The sequence below is a fragment of the Mercenaria mercenaria genome, chromosome 19 (genome assembly GCF_021730395.1).
Source record: "Mercenaria mercenaria strain notata chromosome 19, MADL_Memer_1, whole genome shotgun sequence".
In the NCBI taxonomy this organism is placed as follows: domain Eukaryota; kingdom Metazoa; phylum Mollusca; class Bivalvia; order Venerida; family Veneridae; genus Mercenaria; species Mercenaria mercenaria.
Genome location: NC_069379.1, coordinates 9669396 through 9685364, shown reverse-complemented (window position 1 = coordinate 9685364; position 15969 = coordinate 9669396). Strand labels below are relative to the sequence as shown.

Here is a 15969-nt window from a genome sequence, read left to right as displayed (position 1 = left end):
GACCAGCATGGATCCAGACCAGCCTGCGCTTCCGCGCAGCCTGGTCAGGATCCATGCTGTTCGCTAACGGTTTCTCTAATTCCAATAGGCTTTGAAAGTGAACAGCATTGATCCTGACCATACTGTGCGGATGCACAGGCTGGTTTGGATCCATGCTGGGCGCAAACCCACTATGTTGGTTTTCTCATGGCACGGCTCATATACACAGTGCAAAGTTAAATCAGTTTTTTGTTCACTTTGCAGTTTAATAACATAAGCCGTTAGAACAGCACTGTCTTTTTGATTAAAAACAAAATCTATAGAATTCGTTCACATCTCGCAAATAAATAGCAGTCGCATTTGAACTTAGGTGTAAGGCATTTTAGGCGACAAATGTTCTTAATCAAATTAAGATTTTATTACCTTTTTGTAAATACATAAAATTAAAAGACACCTGTGGATGACATTAAAAATTTACCCGAAATGATACTGACTAAATTACATTCTAAAAATCTATACTAATATTTTTTTCACTATCTATAATCTTGCAGTTATGTCATAGTCTCGACTACACTCTTGGATATTTAAAATTGAAAATCTTATACGTGTTCGCTAGACACTTTTCGCAGCGCATTTCTAATTCTTAATACGGTGTTGGTACGTTTTGTATTAATATTATTTTGTTATATTGACTAAATTCGTTCCGTAACTGTATAGAAGAAACACTAAATAACAAGGTAAATTTATGCAACATTTAAGTAAATAAATAAACTGAATGTAATCTTGACGCTATGTTTAGGCTGTGATTGCCTATGGTTTTACTTAATATAGAAATAGCTTAGAGTATACTGTAGATCGTTGACCTTTCTCGTAAGCTAAACAATTTCACTGTATGTAGCCTTATTCGCGGTGTAAAGCATTCGCGAAATATGACAGTTTGTGGTTCAACCATTATCATGATAAACACGATTGATTCTGCCTTTGCCATGCAGTCTGATCATGATCTGCACTGTTCGCCATTCAGTCAGTATATTTTGGTAAGCACCCCGTTTTTTTAACAGTTAATGGTACTGTCCAAATCGAAAGATGGACAATTTAATTATAGAAATTTAGCAAATTTAAAATTTAAAAATTCATCCCGTGTATCAATGCTTTACACTGGGCACCTGAAAGAACCAAACGAACTGCTTTAGTTCATTTGTATCTCAAAGTTTCTTCACTGAAATTTAAGGGTTAAGACATGATGCCAATTAATAGTCATGAATATTTGGAATTCGCGTGTGGCATATTATTCGCGAATAGTTAGTGAAGATAAAACAATCGTAAATATTATGATTATATGTACTGTAGTAGTAGTAGTACTTTATATTTTAACGGCGGCTATTGCAACAAAATATCCTGCTAACATTTTAGTCCACATATCTGTTATTCCAGCAGTTTGAATAGATATCACGCCCAGTGATAGTCGGAAATGGGGGTTGGGTTGAAATATGTAGATAAAATACTGAAATGACTCACCTTAATTTTGATATAAATAAATCAGGTGGGTTTATTTTCTCCTCTTCGTTATCTTTACTTGCACTTTTAGATCGAAAGTAAGGCCCTAAAAGTCTTAGTAATATTCCAGTCAAAGCTAAACACGCTACAATAACAGCTGCACCAACCACAACTTTCTCTGCTGTTCCAAAACTATCACTTTCGGATAAGACTTCCGGTTTTCTAATCGTCACTTCCGGTTGAGAATAATTCTCCAAAGCGAATGTTCTTGTAGTAAGATCTTGTAGATTTTGAGCAATTTCTGTTGTAGACTGTAACACAATTTGTTTTACTATGTTTGATAATGTTGTAGTACTTTTGTCGTCTGCTGTTAAATGCTTAGCTATTTCCAAATGTTTGTCGGGGTCTACTGTTGTTGTAACATTTAATAACCAGTCTCCTGTACCAGTCACAGTCCCAGCTTGAAAAACTAGACTGGTTTCATTTGCATTCTCAGTAACTATTGACATGTTCATTTTGTGTTTAGTGGTGCATCCGTCGTAAGCTATCAAGTTGGATCAGGTTATTGTTTCTCGCTCTTGGTTTGTGTCCCCCTCGGCTATACTAAAATGAAACAAAGTAGGGCAGTTTTAATTGAATATCCTCATGAATATATCAGTGAGACAATCGTCTAAATACATTTGTAGTGTGTTTCATTCGGTTTTGTAGATGTTGGTATATATGAATGAAAAGAACAATTCGTTTACCAACTTTGTTATAAAATAAAGGCTATATCTAATCGGACGGATCTCATTTAAATGAGTCAGATTTCAATCGGGCCCTCAATATTTGCATACATTTACACAAAACTTTGTCAGTTTTATCATTATTTTTCTTCAAATGTGTTCCTTACATTTCTGTTATACTGCAAGAATATGAATAGACGATAACGTCATGGAATTCTGTATCGGTTTAGGTATTTGACGGTGTATCCTTTCCACAAAGTTCCCCGCATCCCTATCCCCGCCGATACATAAATGAACTACTGTTGAAAAACGGCGTTAAACAAAAAAGGAAAAATAAACACCCGTATCAACCCTGTTGGAGACTTTTTCGTTCACATGAGAGAAGAAAAACATTTAATTATATGAAGATGACAAGTATTAATAAATGCAGCATTGCTATCGTTGGTTCTAATTTTAAAATCATACACATAGCTAAACACTTTTTTTAGTTTGACCATTTCTTTAATTTTCAGTCCTACCCACTTTTTGTTTGAACTTTATATTTTGTTCTGAATATGATTTTGAACATATAAACTAATTTCCTTGTGGAATTTACGTCATCTATTGCTATTCTAAACACGAATTGTTTTTGAATTTAATTGAATTTGCGTCCCATTACAATTTTACCAGACGACCTCGACATTTTGATCCAGAATTTAACCTCATTTGGCGTGTTACACCTGTCATGACCATCATCATATCAGTGCAGTATAATTTCTATCATTTCAACAAGGGAAAACATGTGTCACAGCGTACACCTTGCTTCGGTACATTTGTATATTGAATATATTTACTTTGATAATGATATCTAATTGTGTAAAGCACATGAGTATATTTCTTATACATGTTCTCGTGGCTCAAAAAGTATTCAACGTTCTAAAACGAGCATGTATGCCGAAAAAAAAAACAACAACAACAAAATGCACAATCGCCAATGTTTTCATTTTTCTTTTCTTAAGAAGCTAAATAAAACTAATATTGTCTGACTGCCTTACTTAAACCTCGGCTCGTTAATAAACGAGTTAGTAAAATCGTGAAGTGAATAAATAATTAACATAATTAGAACAAGTGTTAGATTAAATTAAAATCTAGTTTTTTTTATTTCATTAAAGTTATCTTTATCTCTCTTAATAAGTGCAGCTCTTTCTGTACTCATTATCCGCACCCATTACGTATACAAAATAAATCTTTAGACATTTTATAATACGTATACTAGTGTTATAAAGTACCAAGGCGTAAAAAAATTGTTTGTTTCCGGTATCCCGACCTACCCTAAATTTTTGGCCCGACCCTATTATGGTTTTATGGTCTTGGAGAATATTTTTTCAACTCTTTAACAAAAAGATGCAAAACTGCACTTTTTATGCTTTAAACATGGCCAGTGATGTAAGAAATCAACTTACTGATGCTCTTAAGGCATAACCCCCTTACTTGTAATCATTTTTTGACAAAAAAATAATTTCCGAAAAGTCTGCCTTAAAAAAAAAAAATCCAAAAAAAAAAAAAAAAAATTCCGACCTACCTACCCTAATTTTTTTAGCATGTTACCGGAAACAAAGATTTTTTTTAGGCCCAAGGATCGGATGTCGAATGTCAGAATATATAACTTATATAATATATAACATCATTGAAACATAATGTATTTTTACGAAAAAAAATAATCTCTATTCAAACTTTAGCCGGCAAAAAGTATTAGATTTTCTGTGTTCTATGATTAACTACTGCCTGGTTTAAACAAAGCAACATCTGTTTATGTCCGATTGCCGCCGACATATAGAAATATGTTCAGGATAGGAAAGACTCGGCTGATAATACAGTAAACTTGAAAAGTCTTCCAGTGAAACTTATTATTTTATCATTTATTTTTTAATGTTACCTGAAGTACATTTTATCATTTGACGTACGTTTGAACAATTATTTTGTCAATATCTCGAGACGAACAAGACCAGTAATACGGTAAATGTGTGCTTACGTGATCTAGTCGACTTATGTCCGAAGGAAAATAATCATGCTGACAAAAGTAAATATTCGCATGTTAATGGTAGCAGACCACCATTAGTCAGCATTTCATCCGGAACTACACAACCCTTTATTTTCTATCCCGCGTTTCGTTAATTTATGAAAGAACTATCATGAAAACTAGGTGTAGAATATTGTGATGTTCTAAGAAGATACGTAAATAAGACATAAAATTGTCAATTTTGTATGAAACAATAAAGGATGAATTAGTGTCCTTTAACCTAAATCATAGTTATTTTACAATTCTACTCATTTCAAGATCTTTCTTCTTTTTTTTTTTTTTAAAGTTACAATAGCTCATAAAATATCTATATATTGATATTTAATCTGATTTTATCACAAAAAGAAATCACAACTCGTGCACTCGTATTTTTTCAATGGCCAGAACGCACAAAAAACCTTCTGAGCACATTTCTGAATAAAGATTGCATCTGCATGCATCTTTGTATCCAGTTGATAAAAGTTGGCTCTTTTAATGCTATTCACACACACGTTCGGTTACTATGGTGAACCTATACATGTACTTACAGTCTATCTGGCATTGGAAGTTATTACAAGAAGTGAAATCCCGTGAAAAACAACTTGTCCTACATACGAAAATGCTCATTTAATTTGTCATGTAAAACATGTCTTGGGATTATTTACACAACCCATTGACTTTTCTACAAATGAAGGGAAGTGGTGATTCTTAAGCTGTTTCCCTTAGTATGTCTTGCAATATATGTTTGCTGGGAGCGCAGTCGAACCGATGCCCTTGTTCATGATCGAATCAAGTTCCAATTTTTTAATATGAATATGTAAGTTAAAATGTGTGTTTATAATAAGAGTCTATATATTGTCTCTTGTAGTTCTACTTAGAACGGTCATTTACAATTGTTTTATGTTGTATGCAAATTTTTATGTTTGCACATGAATGAGACATAAATAAACTATAAATTGAAATCTTTTTTTAAAAAAAAATCAGACTAGGTGTTAAAAATGAAATAAAGTTATTGTATGGTTATAAATATTGCTGTTTTTGTGCCATGTTCACACATCATCAATTTCTCTGTTTGTAAAGTTTAAAAAATGTTGATTTTGATAAATATCAAATGACACTTGCAAAATAACGCACAATCATTAAATGCTGCATGGCATATCTCCAAATACGTATGGAAGTTTTAAAAATCTCGAGTATCACACTGTCACCAAAACAAAGAAACGTTTTCAAAAAATCGATAATTAATTCCAATGCATCACAAGTGTACATAGAATGCATATTTACCATCATGAAACTCCAAGTACCCACATACACCGAAAAACAGTTAGACACGCACTCACAAAATGGTTATATAATTACCAAACATACAGACATCAAACTCTTGTTTGACAGTTGGTTACGCTCAATTATTCTGGGCGGATAAACTTTTCTTTTAATATACATCTTTATCATAATAAAATCATTAATCATTGCGCATACACTAATGTTTAATATTGCAAATAAAATGTCAATGTGTTTAATTTCGTCTTTTTTGATGTTAACAATATTTTTGTACGCATTCGTCATATTTTTTCCGATTTTTTTCAAGATACGCATGCGCATTGTTTAAAAATTGTAAACTGTATTAATCATTACTGTGCTTTCAGTGCAACATAAATGCGCCTCGTCAGATCTGATTTATTTTCAGAGGTAAATCAGTTGCAAATTTGTTATCATCTACAATTTTGCTGCAGACCTACATCTAAAGCTTGTATTTCAGTGATATAGTCACAGCTCGCTACAACTGCTCCTCGGAGGGGGGGGAGGTGGGTGGGGGGGGGGGGGGGGACTGTCACTTTGTAATCAAATATTATGTGATATACTAACATGCCAATGCCATTTCATAAATATTGTAGTATCACGTGACGTCACCGTTATGTCATTGAAAAAAAGACAAGCTGGAATGACACTGTTGCATTTCTCGTCTCCGTTATCAATATTTTTCGGGGTTTTTTTTAAGGAAACTTAATCATTATGTGATTGTTAAACTACTTTCCGTCCGATGTATGCCGAATGGCCTGACGGGAAAACGTAAACACATGGACATTTTCGAATGTAATTACAAGCCAACTACCGTAAAGTCAAAACCCTATTTTTTTTATCTTAATTGCAAACTCTCATGTGTGCAAGAGATATATACGCGGAAAGACGAATTATTACTGTACAATTTTAATATGTAGACAATTTTAAAGGTCTATTAAGGTCTCATTTTGCTATCAATCTATTATTTCAATGCTATAAATGATTGTATACTGAACCATTCAGTCACGGTCAGACTAGCGTCGCTCAACTCATCAATCTTTGGTTTAACCCATTTGAGCCTTTTTAAGGTAGTGGACCTGTTATAACCATCGGCATTTTCCGTTTGATTACATTTTCTCCGAATGCGTTTTCGGCACTCTTCGGTTGTTATGAAAAATAATTTTCTGTCATGACCGAAAGATTCCGAATACGCATTACGGAGAATACGTAACTACAAATACGGATTTTTATCCAACACTGATAAATAATATTTCAAGTTTTCAACATTTGTTCTTTTTTTTACATTTTTTCATCCGTTTTCTTTGTTTCTACTTTTTAAGTGGGTCTGGGTAAATGTTAAGGTATATTTATGGCGATACAAGTATACATGTCAATTTTTATACTATTTTCTTTTCAGATATATTCAACGTAACTTTTACTTACTCATAATGTTTTAAAAATATTTGAGCTTACAAATCTGCCAATACAAGAGGCACGTTCAAATGATTCTGAGCACGTTTATGAAATTAACGATTCTTCTTGACAAATGTGTTATTAATTTTAACATTTTTGCAAAACATTTGCTGTCATTTAAGATCAATCATTTTGTGACCCCGGTATTCTCCGGCTATAGCCGAAATAATTGCACGCACGAGCTAGATTTTCAATCGAAGAGTGCCGAAATAATAGACGAGAATATACAAACTTGCAAGTATATTGTCTTTCGCTTTGAAGGATTTACTACCTTAGTAAAGTTAGTTACTTGTGAAATTCCTCGTACATAAAATTCAACAATATTTTCTTTTAGTTTTGTAATATGTTTTTTTCTAAAACATTGTGAAAAGGTAATATCAATAAAAACAATACACCTATTTTTGTTCCAAAAAAAAAACAAAAAACAACCAAACAAACTAGGATATCAATTCACGCTAATATTAAAAGAGGTCATGGCTGTTAATTCAAATGCATTTAAATCATAACAGGTTATAATTTTAGAGTATATAAACATTTTTATGGATATAAAGCTTCCTGACAGAGTTATGAGCTGTGTCTCTCTGTCATTTTTGGGCAGCGCAATGAAAAAAACCTACATAGTGCATTTGCGACCAGCATGGATCCAGACCAGCCTACGCATCCTCGCAGTCTGGTCAGGATCCATGCTGGTCGCTAACGGTTTCTCTAATTGCAAAAGGCTTTGAAAGCGAACAGCACGGATCCTGACGGAACTGCGCTGATGCGCAGGCTGGTCTGGATCCATGCTGGTCGCAAATGCACTATGTTGGTTTTCTGATGGCGCGGCTCATTTTAGAAAAATGATGTATTTGATATGACACAATTATGCCTTTTGCAAAGCGTTGCTATGCCAGAATTTCGAGACTGCTTTCTCACCCACGTACGTGCAAATGTCAAGCATCAGAGAGAACGGATGATCAGCAGACAAGATGAGTTATTATTGTTATTAATTCTCAATTAATTTCAGAAATAAAACAGGTTAGAAATTTTAGTATCTCTGTGACATTTGACTTAATTGTAGATAAGGTAATTGAACTTTGAAGGTTGCACGGGATATCTGGCGTGACAATGTTTACTTCAAAGGATAAAGAATCCCATTAAACAAATATAAATGTTCAAAGACACACCACAAAAAAAAACTGTATTCTTTTGTATTTCAATGATTGTAATTATACATGTTCTGCATGAAGAGAATGAGAAATAACAAATATCTACTAACAAATTGACAATGATATATAAAAGGCCAAGACAATGTGTTTAATGTCTACATATGTCATTAAATTAATGCAGTAGCAGGCACGGTACTTGATGCATTAAGGTGAGTTTAGGTCACACTTTGTTTCTACAGTGTTAGGTAGTTATTATTCTATATTTATAAAAGTATATTGAAAAGAGAATGAATGAATAAGTTTGTAGATGAAGTTGTGAAAACACATTAATGCAGGGAGGGCCTAAGTTGTCCACATGTCCCATAGCTGTACTATACCAGTATTATCAGAATGATTTGCACAAAGTTCATGTGGGAGGAAAAAGTAGGTCATGGTGGGTCTTTAACAAAAAATGAAACTATTCAAAGTTGAAAATGTTTTACGTTTCAATTTGTTTATACCATGTTTGTTCCGATCTTCCAAAGCCTATATGTGTTCCATAATTAAAAAGAAATAAAAATAAAAAGATATCAAACGGTTATTCCCGCGCATTCCATGTACATTTCATAATGTTCATAGAGGATATGTCTTTTTTAAGCTTTTATCCATATAGTTTTATGTCAGAACAGCATATCTAGTTTTATGCTACAACAGCATATCTAGTTTTATGCTACAACAACATATCTAGCTTCATGCTACAACAGCATATCTAGTTTTATGCTACAACAGCGTATCTAGTTTTATGCTACAACAGCGTATCTAGTTTTATGTCATAACAGCATATCTAGTTTTATGCTACAACAGCATATATCTAGTTTTATGTTACAACAGCATATCTAGTTTTATGTCATAACACCATATCTTGTTTTATGCTATAACAACAGCGTATCTAGTTTTATGCTATAACAGCATATCTAGTTTTATGCTACAACAGCATATTTAGTTTTATGCTACAACAGCATATATAGTTTTATGCTATAACAGCATATCTTGTTTTATGCTATAACTCATCTAGTTTTATGTCATAACAGCATATCTAGTTTTATGCTATAACAGCATATCTAGTTTTATGCTATAACAGCATATCTTGTTTTATGCTATAACAGCATATCTACTTTTATGCTATAACAGCATATCTAGTTTTATGCTATAACAGTATATCTAGTTTTATGCTAAAATAGCATATCTTGTTTTATGCTACAACAGCATATCTAGTTTTATGCTATAACAGCATATCTAGTTTTATGCTAGTTTTATGCTAAAATATCATATCTAGTTTTATGCTAAAATAGCATATCTAGCTTTATGCTAAAATAGCATATATAGTTTTATGCTACAACAGCATATCTAGTTTTATGCTAGAATAGCATATCTAGTTTTATGCTATAACAGCATATCTAGTTTTATGCTAGAATAGCATATCTAGTTTTATGCTAGAATAGCACACTGAGTTCACGAATACGCTTAGGTTCAAACCAGTCTCTCAGGATTCTGCAGATGTTATTACACGGAAAAATGCGGTTTTCCTACATTCTCATACACTTATATACTGAGCACGCATGGGATTACAATGTGGTACTAAAATCGTACACAAAAAATTAGGAGGAGAGCCCAGATCGGTCTAATGACCAGTAAGTTGCATGGAATACTTAAATATCGAAATCATATGGAACACTTAAATGTCGAAATCACGTGGAACACTTAAATGTTGAAATCATATGAAAATCTTAAATATCAAAATCAAATGGGACACTTAAATGTCAAAATTATATGAAACACATAAATGCCGAAATCATATGAAACACTTAAATGTCGAAATCATATGGGACACTTAAATGTTGAAATCATATGGAAAAAAAACACTTAAAAGTCGAAATCATATGGAACACTTAAATGTCAAAATCATATGGAACACTTAAATGTCGAAATCATATGAAACACTTAAATGTCGAAATCATATGAAACACTTAAATGTCGAAAAAATATGGAACACTTGTATGTCAAAATAATATGAAGTACTTCAATAATCAATGAAATCGAAAATGTATACTTGTCCAGGAAATGTCCATAATTATGTTGAATAAACACCAAGCGGAACCTATAAATGTAAATAGGTACTTCGTAAAAGCACATACATTCATATGGATTATACGGAAATACTCCTAAAATATGCAGAGCCACTTTTAAATTACACAGATTAAGGTATACAATTGATAAAGTGTACTGAATATTTGTTTGTTTGGTTTGGGTTTAACGCCGTTTTCCAACAGTATTTCAGTTATGCGACGGGCAGTTAATCTAACTAGTGTTCCTAGATTTTGTACCAGTACAGACCTGTCCTCCGCAAGTAACTGCCAACTTCCCCACAAACACATACTTAGCTTACAGAACAACTTACATGTTACTAAGTAGAGCTTGAGGAAGTACTCCATGAAATCAAACGAAAGTTTTTAATAGCACGCATAATGCTATAGTTCCTGCATTATAAATTCGTACTCTAATGAATAAAACAATTCCTTGGTTTAAACTATGAATAAATAGCAGGATATATCCTCATGTTTTCAGGTTTTGACACCGCCTACTGAAAGTAGGTCTGTACAGTAATCCAAATAGCCTAATGAAAATATAACGGTTGTTACGTTTTCAATGAACATAATTAATCATTTATAGTTGACGTCAGTTTAGGTTCCACTACTAGCAAAGATAATAACTTTAATCCCCATCAACGTTCAATGAAATAGAAGGAAAAGGCACGAATGTCTTAATGATTAAAATCCGTAAATTTGCATAATGTAATGGCTAAATACATCAAAACGAGAAATAATCATAACGTATTTACATATGCAGTTGTCATTCTTTGATGTTAATTCTTTTTAAATAATGTCATGAATTCTTGAAATAGTTTTAAAATAAATTAAAATGAAATGTATTATTGCTTGCAAAACAAGCTAAATCAAAGAGCAGCAACACGGAATATAACTAGTTATTAAAAAAACACGTTTGTTACAAGATTTGAAGAAAAAACACAGTGACATTTAGTTGGTTTAACTGAAAAAAACATGCTAATATTTCTTGAATTCTAAATACATCCGGCTTGATTTTATATGAGTGGACCGAATCCCTAATTAGTTATATAGCAACGTTATACTTGCTTAAGTGCGTTCCATTTATATAGTAGATACATGTTTACATGTATATAGATGTATTTTAAAAATTAATACATGTACATACGGATTTATTTTAGACGTATTTGTACAAGCGCGCGTCACTTATTGTGTACATAAAGTTTTATTGCAAAAGACTTTGCCACCATCTAAATTAGATCCCGCCCACTTAGATTAACAGGGAGAACGCAGATCTACGGATCGCGGGATTGTGAGTCCGATCGCTGGGCGAGACGTATGTTCTCTGTGACATTGTTCTCTGTGACATTTTGATAAAAGACATTATGTCTGGAATCATTCGTTCTCCACCTCTGATTCAGGTGGAGAAGAAGTTTGCAGTTTGCAGTCACATACGGAGAACAGTTTGTAATTGCACAGAATCAGGAACACTGGTTGGGCGACATAACTGAAATAATGTTGAAAAAAAGCGTTAAGGTTAAACGTCAGTAATTCAAATCCTTCTTTCTTTCATATAAAAAACGACAACTTCATGTCGTATTTACGTATCTTTAGAGAACTTAGAGAACATCACTTTATCCTACACCAATTTTTCATGAAAGTTCTATCACAAATTAACGCAAAAATGAAAAGAAAATAGGGGGCTGAATAGTTCCTAATGAAATGCCAGTCAGTTGTGGTCTGCTACCCTAAAAATGGCGCATATTTGCTCTCCTCCGCGCAATAAACACCTACTTCCGGTTTCGATCTGCAAAACTTGCCATGTGGGTTGTATGAACATGAAAACCGTCTCATTTCATGCATAATGTATTCTAGTAGCGAAAAAGTGTGATTAAAGCACTCGTTCTACACGAAATTGCGCAGAAAATGGGAAAATTCGGACCTATTTATTATGGACTTCTTTCGACTACACCACGGAAGCACATTTTCGACCGAATTACTGACCTTATTCCTGAAACCCAAAACAAACAAACAGACCGGTTAAGATCAGAATATGTATGAAACATTTGACCTAAATAAAATGAAATGACTTAAAACAATGTATTTGAGTCTACAAAGCAATAAAGAAAATTGGCGAAGATTAAGGAGTGCCAGGTCAATCCTTACGGACAATATTAACTCTTTGTTTGTTTTGGGGTTTAACGTTGTTTTGAACAGTATTTCTGTTATTTAAGGCGGATAGTTAACCTTTCCTGGTTTGTTTGTTTGTTTTGGGTTTAACTGACAATTTCACCAAATGAATTATCACAGGTGGAGGACGAATGATTTCAGACACAATGTCTTTCATCAAATCGTCACGGAGAACATACGCCCCGCCCGAGGATCGAACTCGCGACCCTGCGATCCGTAGACCAACGCTCTCCCTAATGAGCTAAGCGGGCGGGTTCCTGGATTCTGTACGAGTCACGATCCTGCGGATGGCCCTTGATAATGTTGGAGTAACTTTTAGCCTAACCCCTTTGTATGTATTTGATTTACTGCTTGTATTCAATGTGATGTACACATGTGTAAATGTATATATGTAAACCTCACGATCCGTAGGTCGGCGCTCTCCCTATTGAGCTAAGCGGGAGGGTTAAAAAAGATGCATCAATTATCTTGTATGACACTTAAGATGGATCAGTCCGCGAAAAAGGCCAATATAAGATATTTTTACAAGGTCATAAACGTTTCTGTATAAAGACATATTCAAACTACATCATAATATGTTTAAACGGAAATAGATAAACACAATTACTTTACCTACATTCGAATACATGTGTATCAAACTGATGGAGCATAACAAATTTCATATACCGCTTTGTACTTTTGAACTCATGCACAAAATGTTTTCAAAGGTACACTTAAACTATGGCTTTTGTTTTTGTTTTAACCGCAGATTCATGGCTGATTGCCTCTATGTTAACATATTTCGCTATCAGTCATTCTTTATTAGCAATATCGACTTTAAAACGGTGTTTATTGACATTAGTACATCATGGGTAAAGTTTTATTGAAGGACAAAATTGTTAGGTGAGTGACCTTGACCTTATTAATAAACGATATTGCTATTTTGGCAATACGATATTACTTAAGGTGCATTGCATGAAATATAAATTGATGACAATAAGAAAAACTATCGGGGATATCTTTCATCTACACGTTCATGTACCGTTGAGACATGAGATGGATTAAAAGCGAGGTTAGGTGCACTATTAACTGGTTTATAAACTCCAGTAGTGTTTTCTGGCCACTGATCGCCCCCATCCCCCTCCCCTCTCCCCATGGCGGTGCCCTACAGTGTTCCTTTATTTGGTGGTTTCATCCTCGTTCTATTTGCGTTTACATTGTCTACGAAATTCTGTACATATCTTAATCTTTAACCTGCTAAATTTCTAAAATCAAGTGGCCTATCATTTAATTTTTGCAGTATCATTTATTATTTAAAGGGGTGTTCACTGAAAATTTACTGACTGAATAGCGAACATTGCAGACCATGATGTGCAGGCTGATGTTAAATAAATCTACGCGTTCTTAAAATTTCATTCGAAGAATCTTTGAGATACAAATGAGCTAAAGCAGTTCTATTACGAGCCCATTGTATAGCAATAATACACAGCATTACCAACTTTTAGTAACATCTCGAAACCGATAAAGCGGGACAGATCTACCTATCATAAAAATCAATAAAACCAATAATCCAATATCATCGCTACCGTACGGATTCGTTGATTTCCGTACTAATTGTTGTTGTTGTAGTAATACGGGGGAATAATCGATAATTAACTGATGCATTTACAGGCGGGCGGTTTGTTAAACGATATATTTGAATTGAATGCAGTTTTGATAATTATTAAAGTGAAAATCGGAACAAGTCGAAAATTTATATAACACTTTATTATTAATTGTCAAATAAAAGTAATATTTATGAATATGTTATGTAAAATATTTAGAAATCGTTACATTTTATACATCGAACACATAGATTTACTTTCTTTTTAATACATGAAACATCATGCTAACGTATATCTATGTACAGAAAAGAAATATTTACGCACAAGAAACTGTCTGTAAATAAAATAAATATTCAAGAATATGAATATGGTATCTAAACTATTTAGAAAGCGTATATACATCCTCTATACGCGCTTTCTTTCACATATTATGAACATTAGAAAATGAGCTTTTGATTCTAAATTATTTTCAAAATTCTAAACCACTAACGTTTTTCGATTTTCATCGTAAACGGTAGTAAAAACAGCAAATTCTCATGTATTTCCATAACATAAAGTTTGTCAGTAATTAAGTTTTGAAGCCTTCATAAGAAATATAGCATTTTTTTCAAGATATCTAAAAAGTATTTTTGTTGTCGAACGATCTGGAGGCCGGTCGCTTTAAAGAAAAAGAAGTACAGAAATAAGACTTATACTTTTAAAAGAAAATACTTAATCCTTACCATGCTGGACACGTCTGGTTCTTCCTTTGTAATCAGTGTAGATCATGATCAGCCTGCACATCCGTGCAGACTGATCATGATCTGCACTGTCTGCCATTCAGCCAGTAAGGTTTTTGGTATGCACCCTTTTCATATTTAATAGTACTGTCAAAATTGAAAGATAGACAAGTTCATTATTGTAATTTAGCATGGTAAGGATACATTTCTTATATCGTGTCTAAATAGAAATATCATATTTGCGTGACTTGAATTGGTACTGCTGACAAATACTACTACAACATTAAATAACAATAACTTCATCAATATCTCAATTTTAGCAGACTTACCTAAGTAATAATAATATTTTTCGTGTAATTTGGGCCAGGATCTTTACTCAGTAAATATTTACGGAACAGCTCTGTTAACGATGTGAATTTTAAATTTGTTGATTCTTTCTACTGTCATATGATTCATGAAATAAGGGTAAAAATCGTAAAAACAAATTTCATGAAAGAAAGGGAAAAGACAGAAATATAAAGACAGAAATATATTACAACGCAAAAACCATAAAACCATAAAATACTTATAGTAAGTGGGGGTAACATATCTTTTATGACCCGCCTTGAAACAACACTGACCGGATATTGTTTACCCCTAGGCAATATTGTAATACACAATAAAAGTCAAAGGGTAATTTTAAGTTATTTGTTACAATTAAATCAAATAATAGATATCGCAATTTTTTTAAAACGAATGATTAAAAAATGTACCAAAAAAACATGCATTAATTTAAGAATACAGAATAATATATACAATGGAGGTTCGGAAAGAAGCAGAATTATCAGTTCATCAAGGCTGTCTTTCAAATTAACGTTTGGTCATATTATGAATAATAGAAAATGATTTTTTAAAAAAAAAACAAAAACAAAAAAACAACTTATATAATCCTATATGAAGAAAAAATGATGACTGCGTCGGAGATCGGATCCGGACCGCCGCGGCAATAAAAATGTCTCCAGATCCTTCGGCAAAAAATAATAAAGGTAACTGGAAATTAATAAATTAATCGTCGTTATATTTCTTAAGAATGCTTTGAAACTCAATTACTGACAGACTATATTTTACGGAAAGACAAGATAATTAGTTGCTTTTTTTTGCGATGAAAATTAAAAGCATTTGTATATTTAATGCGAATTGAATACTAAATCCTCCCTAACGTTATTTTAAACGACAGTAGATCTAGGTTTCGGCG

At 33.0% G+C, this 15969-nt stretch overlaps 1 protein-coding gene across 3 annotated transcripts in view; it reads right to left on the bottom strand.

Moving 5' to 3' along the window:
• The window catches only part of LOC123542607 (uncharacterized), a 48493-nt gene that overhangs the window by 19110 nt on the left and 13414 nt on the right, over positions 1 to 15969 (bottom strand). Inside the window, exons 1-2 of one of the 3 annotated variants that reach the window (XM_045328532.2) lie at positions 10579 to 10894; positions 1498 to 2079 (exon numbers count right to left, since the gene is read on the bottom strand). In XM_045328532.2, the coding sequence (XP_045184467.2) occupies positions 1498 to 1991 (494 nt within the window). In that variant the 5' untranslated portion in view covers positions 1992 to 2079; positions 10579 to 10894. Of the gene's footprint in view, positions 1 to 1497; positions 2080 to 5523; positions 5624 to 10578; positions 10895 to 15969 lie in introns of those variants that run through there. The other 2 variants (XM_045328531.2, XM_045328530.2) reach the window with 2 other exon arrangements.